Source organism: Numida meleagris, chromosome 3, assembly GCF_002078875.1.
Source record: "Numida meleagris isolate 19003 breed g44 Domestic line chromosome 3, NumMel1.0, whole genome shotgun sequence".
Lineage (NCBI taxonomy): Eukaryota > Metazoa > Chordata > Aves > Galliformes > Numididae > Numida > Numida meleagris.
In genome coordinates, this window is record NC_034411.1 from 41,567,967 (window position 1) to 41,581,087 (window position 13,121).

Here is a 13,121-nt window from a genome sequence, read left to right on the forward strand (position 1 = left end):
TATATAAAGATTAACTTAATGTGATGGGGGGAATGAGTAAACGCAGTAGAATTTGAGGTTTTGTGAACTTCATTAGCTATTTTTTTAAATTCTTGAGGTTTCGCAAAACTGAAAACCAAATGTCTTAGGAAGACAAAAAAGCCCTCTCCCTCCTAGCTTGGCTCAGACCCCTGGACCCTGCGAGAAAGGGGAAAGTTCCTTGGCTCCCACTACCCAGCAAGGCCAAGGCCAGCCAAGTTGGAAGGAGCTTCCATGGCAAATGGCAAAGCAGTGATGCTTGCGTTGGCATTTTCTGCTCTAGTGACAGATCGAGCCTTTTGAAGCCTTCTGTGTTTTGAAAGAGCAACATGTTTTCCTACTGGAATTTCAAATGGTGATGACAAAGTCGGTGATTTTCTAAACTTCGTTCTCTGTACCTTCATTTTTTTTTTAAACATCGATGGTGTTTATCCACCTATACATGTGATGGGACTCCACCCTCTGGATTCATCACACTTCTCAGAGCGCAAACCCATGCCTCTTCTCATCAGCTGCAGGATCCTTCCACAGATGTGCAAACCCACTTCCAGCCTCGGCAAAGCAGGGATCCTGCTCTTCCCATTTGAATTCTGAAACTTTTATGTGCTGCAGGGCAGGACCCACCGCAGGGATTCATTCTCCTCTTCCACACGGAGTGTGCTCACTGCTCCACAGCAGGACAAACGACAAGTCTGAGAGCTGCTTGAGGAGGACACTTTCCAGACCTTTCCAGATTGGGAACAAGATGTGACTGAGACGTTTTGTGTGCTGGTTTTGTTAAACTGAGACATGGCATGCCTAGGACAGCCCTGTGCCAGGTCAAAGGGGATCAACACTCCCACCAGAAGAGAGGGATGGGGTGCTGGACCTATGCTCGAGGAACTTCTGACTGGCCCCGGACAAGCGATTTACCAACTGGGCGACGGTGCCCAGGGCAGCCTTTGAGTTGCCACCGTAAAGTGAAAAGAAAAAAGGGCTGAGAAGGAGAGGGTTCTGTGCTGGGAAAGGCTGAACTTTGCCGCAGCATGACCCCTCAGCTGCCGACGTGCAGGGCCGGAGGGGCCGCGGCTCGGAAGCCCAGCGGCGGGTCCCGGCCGCGCACGGAGCCTGGCGCCGCCTCCCGGGGGCTCTGCTGCGCTGGCCTGGCCGAGGTCGTCCGTCCCCGGAGCCGCGAGCAACCTAGGGACGCGACAACCCAGCTCGACCGCCTCTCCTCGCTTCTCTTCTACCCTCCCCTCCGTGCCCCCCGGGGGCCCTGCCCGCCTCCCGCACCGCCCCCATGCGGGGCGGTACAGGGCAGGGGGCCGGGCCGCCGTCGCCCCGCAGGTAGGCGAGAGCGGGCGGCCCGGCGGGGAGGGGGCGGCGGGGGGCCGTGTCACTGCCGCCGAGGAGCGAGCCGGGGGCGCGCCCCGCCGCCGCTGATTGACAGCGGGGCCCGTCCCGCAGCCCATAAAGGCGGCGGCGCGGGGCGCGGGGCCGCGGAGGGACGTGCGACGGCGGTAGGGCACCGCGATCTGCTCCGTACCGCCGGCAGCGCCCTGGGAGCAGGCAGAGCCCTCTCGCCCCGTCGGCTCCCCCCATGTCAGGTGAGGCGTAAGGCGCCGCGTCTCTCCGCGGGCTGATCTGTCCCCGAGCAGCCTTGCCGGGGCAGGGGGGTGGGCGCCCCACGCTGCCCTGCGGTACTAGGGGGGTGGAAGGCGGAGTCCCCGGCCGCGGGGAGGGGGCAGCCCCGGGGGGACCCGCAGGGAGCGGGAGGTGAGAGTGAGCCGCTGCCCTGCGTTCGTCGGTGTGTGACTGTAGCTGTAATACATCGGGGCGCTGAATGACAAGAGCTCCCGGAGATAAAAAAAAGATCTGTATGAAAAAGGAAATATTCTCAGCGAGAGGTGGTATCTCTGAGAGCTTCCAAACGTGCGTGGAGTGTTGGGTGTGTTGATGGGTGCATGCAGAAAAAGGAATGTCTGCACGTTCAAGCGACCGCCGTCTGCTCCATTCATTGTGGGAGCGCACGCATATGGAGATGCAATTATGCGTCTTGTAGCCGTACAGCGCTGCAGGGCAAAAAAAGCATCGTGTTGAAGGGCACTTTCTCCAGCTATGATTGGGTACAGTGGGTTGTAGGAATGGATAATGACATGGGTATGAGAAAGAAGAGTTTGTATGACGATACTGGGAGAGGTCCTGGAAGCTATTTCCAGTAGTTAGAGCTGGCCTTTAGTGAGATCCCATATCCTACAAAGGATTTCAGATGAACAAGAAATTTCAGTGATGTGACCCGAAGTAAAGATGCAGCTACTGATGTGCTGTATCTTATACAGTACTGTGTGGTGGTATCTATGCCACATGGTAACAATTAACAATTGCAGAGGAAAAAAAAAAACATTTTTCTGTATGGTTTTTTTTTTTTTTTTTTTTTACTACTAGGGCCATTTACATGGAAATGAGCCTTATTTATGATCCTTTCACTTGATGCCGTAATGCTTTATTTCTGGAAAAAAAAAATAATAATCCCAGAATATGTATGATAAATATCAGGCAAGATAGAAACTTTAATTTTGTATGTGTAGTATATCGTGAATGTTCTGTTTATGGTGTATACTGAGGTTAATTAAAATATTTGTAGTTGATAATTTCCCTAATACTATTTTTTTGGTTTATTCATAGGAGTTATGCTGCAGAGGAGCAGGCTGTTGTGGCTTGCTGTCTTGATAACCCTGTGGGTTTCCTCAGATGCTCAGGGTAAGTTTTAACGCTTTTTAGATAGAGTAACTCACAAACCTGAAATCTGGCTTGAAACTAGACTTGCCTGACTTACGGTGGACGCAGTAATTCTGTAAGACTTTTGAAAAGTGACTGGAATTGTAGTTGCTGGGGCTTATTTTGATAGTTGCATCTATCTGCTGCAAAATGGAGATTCCATAATAAATAACTAAAAACAGTTTTCTGTAGAAATCGTTGATCAACACCTATGTAATCTCAGAATTAATTGCTGTTATGCTTACTTCTGCAGTGTAAATGTATGGCAGCATAAATAGAATGGCAGAGTGGGCTGAACTTCTTAAAAAGATGGAGGAAGAGCAATATCCCTCTACTGACCAAATGTAGTAGAATGTAAATTGGCGCAATGCCAGGCCCTCATTTACATCTGACTTTTTGTCCTGAACTTTTAAAAAGCACTTCTTGTGCTTCTGGTTTTCTTGAGGCCAGATGGCTTCTCATATTTTGATTTTTATTAGACAACAGTGAAAATACAGAAATTGGCTTATTTATATTATGAAACATAATTATGCCTACATGCATAAAAGAGAGTTGTCATAAATGAAAATTACAGGTGAAAAATACAATTAACTTGCATGTAAGTAAAACAATTATGGTTTTGATAGTAAGAAAGTATTGAGTTTACTGATCTTCCTGTGTGTTGCAGTTACTTAGTATTGTGTGCAGATTTGTGTTTCTTAAGACACTTCTTGTTGTCACATTGTCATACACTGTTAACTTTTTCAGATGATGCCAAAGAAGAGGAGAATACCTTTGATTTACTTCAAATCAGTAACATAAACCGAAAGACAATTGGAGCAAAATTGTTTCGGGGTCCAGATCCCGCTATCCCAGCATATCGTTTCATTCGGTTTGACCATATACCTCCATTTAAACCTGAGAAGTTAAAAAAGATTGTTAAACTCATACGGCAAAATGAGGGCTTTATCCTTTCAGCCACCCTGAGACAGGACAGGCAATCTAGAGGCACTATCCTTGCTTTAGAGGGTCCTGGCATCAGTGAGAGGCAGTTTGAGATAATTTCCAATGGCCGAGCCAACACCCTGGACCTCATTTATTGGGTGGATGGCTTCCAGAACGTGATTTCCCTGGAAGATGTGGACCTTGCTGACTCGCAGTGGAAGAATCTCACCGTGCAAGTAACAGGGGAGAACTACAACCTCTATGTTGGCTGTGACCTTATTGACAGCTTCATCCTGGAGGAGCCTTTCTATGAGCAGCTGAAAGCAGAGAATAGCAGAATGTATGTGGCGAAGGGGTCCATTCGGGAGAATCATTTCAGGGTAGGTAACCTGGAGGTCTCTGGTGAGGTAAGAACATAGCTGCAAATAGTCATTGAGGATGCAATAGGTGCAGTTTTGTTCTCACAAAGACCCTTGGATTTGATGAGGTCACAGGTATTGCCAAGCAGAGTTCTCCAGAATATGTTTTTATTCATTACCAGATACCTATTGCATGTATTTGGGAGTTCCTGAAAAGTCAAAGGACTGATAAAGAAAAGTCTAAGACCAGGAAAAATGCACAGTCTGCTTATGGGTGTTCCTATACGACCATCCGCTTTCTTTTCCAGATGCAAGACTTCTGAACATGTCACGTTTTTAGGGGTGATTCCTTGGAAATATCTTGAAGACCTGTTTTTTTCTGCACTATCCCCATTTTATTCACAGAACCTGTCAATATTTGTTAAATTTTATTTGAAAAAGAATCAGATGAAGGAAAAGAAGAAGTTTTAGTAGAGTTGAAGGGTGTGGTATTGCTCTGTCACCTAATGGAATGTCTTGATTTGCCATTTTGAATAACCTTTCATTTCAATTTCAAAGATAAAAACAGAGAAGTTTGAAAAACAAAGCCAGAACAAAGTGTTTTGAACAATCTAGTAGAAATTTTTTCTTTTTATGGAAAAACTTTCTTCTCTTTCACTTTAAAATTAAGCAATTACAAACTCTCTAGTTTTCCTATAAAATGAAAACTACTTCCTGTCCATAAAATGATGTGATCTGGTCTTAGTATTCTAAGGATGGCTTCTTTGTACTTAAAGTTGAAACCAAATGAATTTATGACTTCAAAAATTTGAAAAGCCCTTTATTTTCTCATCCTGTTGTGCCATCTAGTTGTCAGTCAGAGTGTGACATGCTGGAAGGTGGTCCTATGGGTTGACTAGTTTTGGCAGGAAAATCAGAAGTTCTTGCTCACACCCTCTCACTCTGCCTCCATGACTACGTTTGCCAGTCACTTGTGCTAATGGAACTAGTTTATGAGCTGTTCAGTTCAATGGACCACTGAGATCTGTTTTTAAAATAATTCCTTCCTTTTTTGAGTTTTTTTTAAGCCTGTTTTTATAGTAGTATATCAGAGTAGTGTCAGTACAACAGAGGAGAGAGGAAGGCATGGTGCATGGGAAACTGGCAAAGGATGGAAGTACAATGGGGTAGGAACTTCAAAAGTTGGCTTTGACTTCATGGCCAGCGTTTTATAGAACTACAATCTAAAATGTGCTCTATGGAAATTGAGATTTGAGCTATGAGCTTATGAATTTCAGATTTATTATGACCTATTTCAGAAAATACCTAACTTTTTGCTTAAAGTATTGAAATTATATATAACAACACTATCAATATAATTTTTTTCATGCCTTGTAGATTGTTTTATCTTTGTATTTAACCATGGCTAAATCCAGTCAGTAGCATGGGGTTGAGTCAGGTCAGTTATTGTATAAACCCAAATAAATCAAGGTGGTTTTTGTTTCTATTTTTTTATTATTATTACAGGGTCTTTTGCAAAATATTCATTTAATCTTTGATACTTCAGTTGAGGATGTTCTACGTAAAAAAGGATGCCAGAGGAGCCAGTCAAGTAAGGCTTTTTTTTTTTACCTCATTGATGTTGTTCAGTAGACTTTAAAAATGAGAATGCCAATGATGACATATTATATAAAGCCACAAAACAGATCTGTTTGAAACTGTAGAGGATTCTTATTTGATGATGAAAAAGAAAGCAAATTGCTTTCTGGTGGCAAAAGGAACATGCTTGTTTGCTACCTTGCGATACCATTCCTACAATCCAGCCTACTTCTTTAGTTCATGCTGCTTAGGTTTATAACTGTGAGTCTCTGCTTTTAAGTTGGGAGAAAAGCTATCAAACAAAAAAAATTAGAAACATGAATGAAAATATCTATATTCTACCATGAGGAAAAATCTCTGATGCTTTGAGCACAGGACTGAGAATATTGCTTCTGACTTCTGTTCTTGACTCTCAGTGGGTTCATGAGCAAGTCTGCAAGTCTTAAAGACAATGAATTCCTTGACAGTGAGTGTATTGGATGAAAGAGGCTTTGGGTTTGAATCCCAGAAGGGTTTTAATGAAACAACCAAAGCAAAATAAGAAAAAAAAAAAGTTGTTATAGAAGGCCTGTGTATGACAGGCTACCATGTATTCTTACTAGTCCTGTTCATGCTGACCTCTCCAGGAGGTGAGCCCTCTGTCTGTGGGAGTTTTTTGGATTCATCATGACAGTAATGAAAATTTGTCAAGTGTGCACTAAGGTTTTGCAGCAGAGCTAGTGGGAGGTGCTATTTTACTTCCCAGGGTTTTTAACTGGCAGCAGTTGAGTAAATGGTCAAAGACAATTGATTCCATCAGAAGAACATGGTGACTGTACAGTGCAGTCAGGACTTCAGGATTTTGTATGAAACTCCTCTCATCTGAAATGCAGTTGTTTCCTGGCAAAGTGACAGAAATAAGACATTGAGTAAGCCATTTAAGTAGGCTCTACTCAGTCTTTTTCCTTGCTTGTACAAACCCCAGAAATTAAGCAGTAGCAGTGTAAACTTCTTCAAAGAGAGAGAGAGATTTGAGTTTTTGCAATTTGAAGTTCCTGAAAGTTATGTAAATACATACTTATGTGTATTTTATAAGTGCATTTGTATGTATATGTATAAAAAAATCAAATGGGCTTGCTAGTTTGTTTTTAAATCTTGATAAAGAGTACTGCTTGGTTATTCCAGAGATGTGTCTTGCTGCAGGACCACAGACACAAATGTGATGATGTGCACAACAAATGAGTTGTGTTGGCTACAATGGATGGCACGAGCAAGAAAATAAGACCTCATTTATTGATCATCATCTATTCCAGCCACACTGTTTTCTGTTCTCAAACTACTGAGAACTTGCTCAGAACTACTGATTACTGGTTTTTAGGCTTGTTAATGGAAGGAAGTGCTTGAGAACTGCTGTGGAAAAAGTAGAAAAATAGAACGTATATGTAGGTCTAATTGTAATCTGAATAAAAGAGATGGTTTCAGGAATTAGATAGGGTGTCTTCAAATCTTTTGTGTTTTGGTGGTTGATTAACACAAGGAAGAGAGTTTGACCAAATGTTTTGAAATATCACCAAGTAAAAATGGAATATTGAGTACAGTATTTCTACTATAAAGGGGAAGCCAATGGGAACCTAAAGGGATAATTCAATTCTGCAAGCTGATGCATACCTTATCTGCCATAATGCATATTTTCTCATGTCAGTCAACTACCAATTTTTCGGGTACAATAAACTACACAAATTTTGTTTTTATCCTTCCTGGGAAATATTTATGAAATAATTCTATACACTATATCTTTACATTTACAACATTTACAATACCGAGATAACACTTCAGTACGGAAATTGCTTATCTAATGGCAGAAGAGGGCTAATGGCATGCTATGGCTTGAGGCCATCAGAAGGACCTGAGAAGGTTCTCACATGCTTGACTGTGATTTTCTAGCATTGCCTATTCTGCTTTTCACAGATGAAAAGCTATGAGTGGTATGCTACTGACCACAGAATATATAAGTATTTTCCCATTCTTATTGCCCATCCATTGAACTGAGGTACAGGTGCTAAAGTGTGAAACTTACATGAGAGCATCTCACATGACAGACATCATCAGTGAAGTGCTGCTACTTTTTCAGAGACAGGATTGTGTTTCTCTGATGTGTCTTATTCTAGTATGAGAAGGTGAGGTATGATGAAATGGTAGCTTGGGACTGCTGTTGAATTGTCTGTAGGAAAGTATCTCTATAGTGTGGTGGTTGCAAATGTTTTAAGCAGGTTTTGCACACAGTAGTGAGTAGGAAAGATGACAAAAGCATGCCTAAATAGATACATCAGTAAAATTCCTTCTCCAACTAGAATCTCTTCTCCAGCTAGATCAACTGCATGATATTTACATATGTGAGAGGATGTACATTCTGCTCTTCTGGTTTCTCATTGTAAGGATAATCATGTGGTTGTTAGGAAATTAGCAGGAAGCCAGCAGCAGAGAACTGATTTTGCAGTGATCCCCAGGCATCTTCTTTAAGTTGCTGCCAAGTAACAGTAGGAAGTGTGGATTTAGCTCTTCTAACATAGTTTTGGTTTATGTTTCCTGCTGAGATTGCATCTTTATTAATGTTCTTAGAATGTTCCGGTCAAGGCATGCTCCATGTTGGCTTGAGAAATATGAAGTGAATGACCTGAGGAGTGCTATGGGGGAATCTGAGAACCGTGGTGTTTCAGTGCGGTAGGAAAACTGCATTCTGTCCAGGGAATCAAAAAGCAGTTAAACGGTTACAACACAGAGACTTCTGAATCATTATGCTGTATATCAGTTTTCTTCCATCCTAGAGGTGAAGATAAACAATTACATAAATACTGGAACACTGCAAATAGTTTGTTGTAGTCCCTGGCTAGGAGTAGATACTCCATAGCTAATAGAAAAGCACATAAAACCATGCATCTTAAATATGATTGTGAAGTAATTATTTAATGTCATTTTATGGGTTGGTTCTTTTGTTTTCTTTTTGTGGCATTGCCACCTTTAATGACTTATCAACAATGAATAGTGCTGGATATCCAGTATATGTTTTAAGGCTCACATTCCGCTACTGATTTGTTTAAGTTGTTATATGCTTTGCTTCTGTTTTGCTTGGTAACCTTGAGTTATTGCAGAGTTACTAAATCAGGTAAACAAATCTTTTTTGAGAGATGGGACAGTATGGATTTCTGTATAGCTGACACAAAGTTGAACACGCTGTTGAGTCCTTACATAAAGCTTCCGTGAAAGCTGTAGGATATTTACCTGGTGAGGATTTAAATGCTTAACAGAAGACAAATTTTGTTTTTATTAGTTCTTAGGTTTTATTTATTATTAGGTTTTATTTAGTTATGAATATTGTTTCACTTTCTTTCTTCATAAATGAATGTGATGCAGTAAAGATGTTTTAGAGTGAAGACTGTATAATGGAAAGCTTGGCTCTTAATTTTGAAAAGGGAAAGACTATAACTGGAACCATGTGACATCTAACCCCTGTTTTATTCAGGGTATAATATAGCATGAAGCTATTCCATGGGTGTCAATCTGTGATTTTAGCAGGAATCTGTAATCCGCGGGAGAACTTTGTATATGAAACTCTTCTTTTTCCTTCTCTTGCAATTAGGTGAAGTGAACACCATCAATGAGAGCACTGAAATCCTTCACTTGAGCCCTGCTGTCACGACTGAGTATGTGGGTGAAAAAACAGAGAAGAAGGCTGAGTTCTGTGACCGCTCCTGTGAAGAGCTGGGAACAATGTTCACTGAGCTCACTGGCCTCCGCATTGTGGTGAACAATTTAGCTGATAACCTCCAAAAAGTGGTAAGTACTTTCAAGTCTGAAAAACTTTGTCTTCACTATGACACTTGGGTCCGTACTGGTAGAGTTGGGGAGGTTAACAGAGGTTTCTGTGTATACCTGTTTGGATAGCTACAAGCTGTAGATATGACCCACATTTTCCAAGTGACCAGTAAGGTGGTTCTTGAGTATAAGTCGTTAATGAAGGCTTGGTTTTAACTGATTACGTTTAAAGGAACGTAAGCACATGCACTCTTAAGCAGAATAAGAAATCAAGTCTCTAAAACATACTACAATTTTGGAAATTGAAAGATAGCAAACTATACCTTACCTGTAAACTGTTAAAACATTGTTAGCAAGTGGCTACATGAAGTACCAAAACTGTAAGTGTATGTATGGAATTTTGATAGTTGAAGTAAGATGGTGATGTTTTACTGAAATGTGCCACACTTCTTATTCTGGATAATTTCATATATTCTGAAAGAAGTTTACTATTGTACTGTATGTCTCAAGAGTAAAATCTTCCCATCTAAAGGAAGAAAACCTCCTCAGAATGGATTTCCCTTGGTATTGTGTGAACTTAGTTGTACTATTAGCTCAAGAGTTACTTTGCAATATTGCTGTACCTGAGATCACTGTCTTTATGTACATAAATGAGTAAAACTATAGAATTCTTAACAGAAAAATTAAATCTAGTAGTGTTTCTCAGCTTTGCTTTGTTTAAATGATTTGCTTACAAAGTACAGTAACTTTTTTCATTTGCTTCATCTTCTAGTCTGAAGAGAACCAAATTATGTGGGAATTGATTGGGCCTAACAAAACACTCAAGAACCAGTCGGTTTGCTGGCAGGATGGCCGAGTCTTTGCAGATAGTGAAAGCTGGATTGTAGATAGCTGCACAAAGTGCACCTGCCAGGTAAGATTTTGGAAATATTCTTTTCTGCAGCAACAAACAATACATTTCATCCAGTTCGACTGTCTAGATCTGGTCACCTTTACTGAGAGCTTGGCCCAAAATTTCTGAAACTTATTCTATCACACAGAAAAAATATTTATGTCCATTTAGAACAAATACAAATTCTACATGTGAAACCTTCCCCATATGCTCACCTTGATTTGCTTGTCTACGTGAACATGTCAGTATGTTCTTTTCTTTGCCCATAGGACTCTAAAATTGTGTGCCATCAAATCACCTGCCCACCAGTTTCTTGTGCTGATCCATCCTTTATTGAAGGTGAATGCTGTCCAGTGTGCTCTCATTGTAAGTATTTATCCAAAGAATAAGGTACTCTCTGCCAATTTTTAGAACCACTACTAGTGAGTCACAAAGGTCAAAACAAGAGGTCAAGGCAGATAAGAAGAAATCAGATTTATTTGTATACAAGGATTATATGAAATAAGTTTGCTGCTCAAAGTTGCTTTCTGGAGGAGTCGTTCTCCCTTTGTCATTATATTGTTTACTAACAAGCTGGTAAATTATCTAGCTGAGTTGGAGGCTAAAGGTTAGATGCATACTCCTCTTGAGTGCTGTTATCCAAGGCTGAACACTGTTGTTTTTTTTTAACTGGTTTACAGTATCAGTGTTCATTATTTATTTTCCATTCTTCCTAATTAAACAGACTAACATAGATTAGGATGTATTTTTTTGCTTGCTTTACTTATGTGGAACAAGTTGCCAAGGTTCATTTAAAACAGAATTGTAGGCTGTGGACTAGACTTTGGAATGATGCTAGTTTTAGTGATTTCATTGCGTGACTTCAGTGTGAGTTCAATACCTTTTTCTCCTTAGTGGACGGATCTGTTACAGAAGAAAACAGCTTTACTTTTTTGGTTGATTAGATGTTTTAAATAACAGTACAATAGCAATACACTCAGTTTTTTTGCTTGTTCAGAGGATAGTGCATGTTTTTACAATGTGCTCTTGATCATGTTCATGCTAGTGTTTTGTTTAGAGCTGATGCCATGTCTCATACTGACCTATATACTAAAGTTAAAGGCAGGCGAGAATTGAGTGTTTGTCTCGGTGCATTCTAGGATAAAAAATGTCTTTCTTCCTCCAGAGGTCAGTGCCTTTTGCAATCACATTGCATGAATGGGAAGTTCAGGAATATCCGGAACTTAATCTGGGCTAATCTCTTATTACCTCAAACCATATTCCCCTAACTTCAGTGGCAACCCAGGAAAGCAAAATTAAAAAGAGATCTAATGGACAAAGCATATATTGTACAGAAAAAGAAGTGAAAATCATCCTAGTACGGTAGTAGAAGCAATTTTCAATGCTAAACACTCTTTGTACCTTTTACTTTGAAGCTGATGATAGCGAGGAAGGCTGGTCACCCTGGTCAGACTGGACAAAGTGCTCAGTTACCTGTGGCTCTGGGACTCAGATGAGAGGAAGGTCTTGTGATGTCACCAGGAGTGCTTGTACAGGCCCACACATTCAGACAAGGATGTGTAGCTTCAAGAAATGCGACCATCGCAGTAAGTAATATATTTCTCCCTTTTTTCAAAGTTTCTTTTCATTTCTCAAAGCAAAAATAAGCTTATCATGAATTTCCTGTGAATGCTTGCTAGTCAGTAAGTGTATGCATAACTAAAGTAGCTCTCATTACATTCTTCCTTGTGTCTCCCCTTTCAGTATTCTTCCATTTACTGTCAGTTTAGAATCGATGTGAATTCTGGGCACTCTGTTAAATATAAAGATAGTAGGTCATCTTTTCTTTCATATTACAAACTGGACTTTCTTGTTTGAGGTTTGCATGAAGAAAACAGTTCATATTTGGGACACATGGGAACATAGTTTTCATCTGCTGTTCATTCATGATTATTGGCCTGTTTCAGTAGCTGAGTAGAGTTCAGGAATTCAGTAATCATAGAAGATTTCTGTGAAGTATGAAACTGCTTTTATATTTAAGGTACATAGAAGGATCACAATCTTTACCCAGAACTATAGTTCATACTGTTGCAGGTAACTGCTATATGCAAGCTACAGGAGTGCCTAAGGTTGTTGCTAAAGACACTAATTGTCCAAATGTGCATTTTGAATAAGTATTTGTTCAATTTAAGCAAGTTTATTTTTATGTAAAATGTCTAACATTCTAGTGCTCTACTGGCCATTGAGATTCTTAAGAAAGCTGCACTTGAATGGCCAAGATAAAATGTTGAGGTTTGTAAGTGATGGTAGTAGGAAAGTGGATGTGCATCACATGTGGTGAGAGACTGATTGGAAGATTTAAGCTCACAGGTGAGTTTGTATTACTGCAGCAGGTGGGTTATTTCCTTGAATTTTGCTCTTTTTCTCTGACAGTACGTCAAGATGGTGGTTGGAGTCATTGGTCTCCCTGGTCTTCATGTTCAGTTACCTGTGGAGTAGGAAATATCACCCGCATCCGCCTCTGTAATTCCCCTATTCCTCAGATGGGTGGGAAAAACTGCGTGGGAAATGGGCGTGAAACAGAGAAATGTGAGAAGGCCCCGTGCCCAGGTAAGTCTGTGGTCTTAAATACAAGGTGACAAAATAGTGTTTCCTTTGAACTTCTTCTTTTTATGCAACTCTAAATTACAATGAATTCCTATGACAGAAAATGTAACTTACATCTTAGAGGTTGAAATAACTTCTATTTGCTCTAAGTTTTGAGATTTAGCATCAGGTTCAGCAGTTAGTGGCCATGGGCATTGCGGAGGAATCAGGACTCA

At 40.7% G+C, this 13,121-nt stretch overlaps 1 protein-coding gene across 2 annotated transcripts in view; it reads left to right on the forward strand.

The window, feature by feature from the left end:
- THBS2 (thrombospondin 2) overlaps positions 1,029-13,121 on the forward strand; it is a 33,229-nt gene continuing 21,136 nt past the window's right edge. The window contains exons 1-9 of one of the 2 annotated variants that reach the window (XM_021392137.1): positions 1,029-1,344; positions 2,683-2,757; positions 3,523-4,079; positions 5,565-5,649; positions 9,253-9,449; positions 10,201-10,341; positions 10,590-10,686; positions 11,736-11,906; positions 12,733-12,909. In XM_021392137.1, the coding sequence (XP_021247812.1) occupies positions 1,044-1,344; positions 2,683-2,757; positions 3,523-4,079; positions 5,565-5,649; positions 9,253-9,449; positions 10,201-10,341; positions 10,590-10,686; positions 11,736-11,906; positions 12,733-12,909 (1,801 nt within the window). In that variant the 5' untranslated portion in view covers positions 1,029-1,043. Of the gene's footprint in view, positions 1,345-1,391; positions 1,605-2,682; positions 2,758-3,522; positions 4,080-5,564; positions 5,650-9,252; positions 9,450-10,200; positions 10,342-10,589; positions 10,687-11,735; positions 11,907-12,732; positions 12,910-13,121 lie in introns of those variants that run through there. The other variant, XM_021392138.1, reaches the window with a different exon arrangement.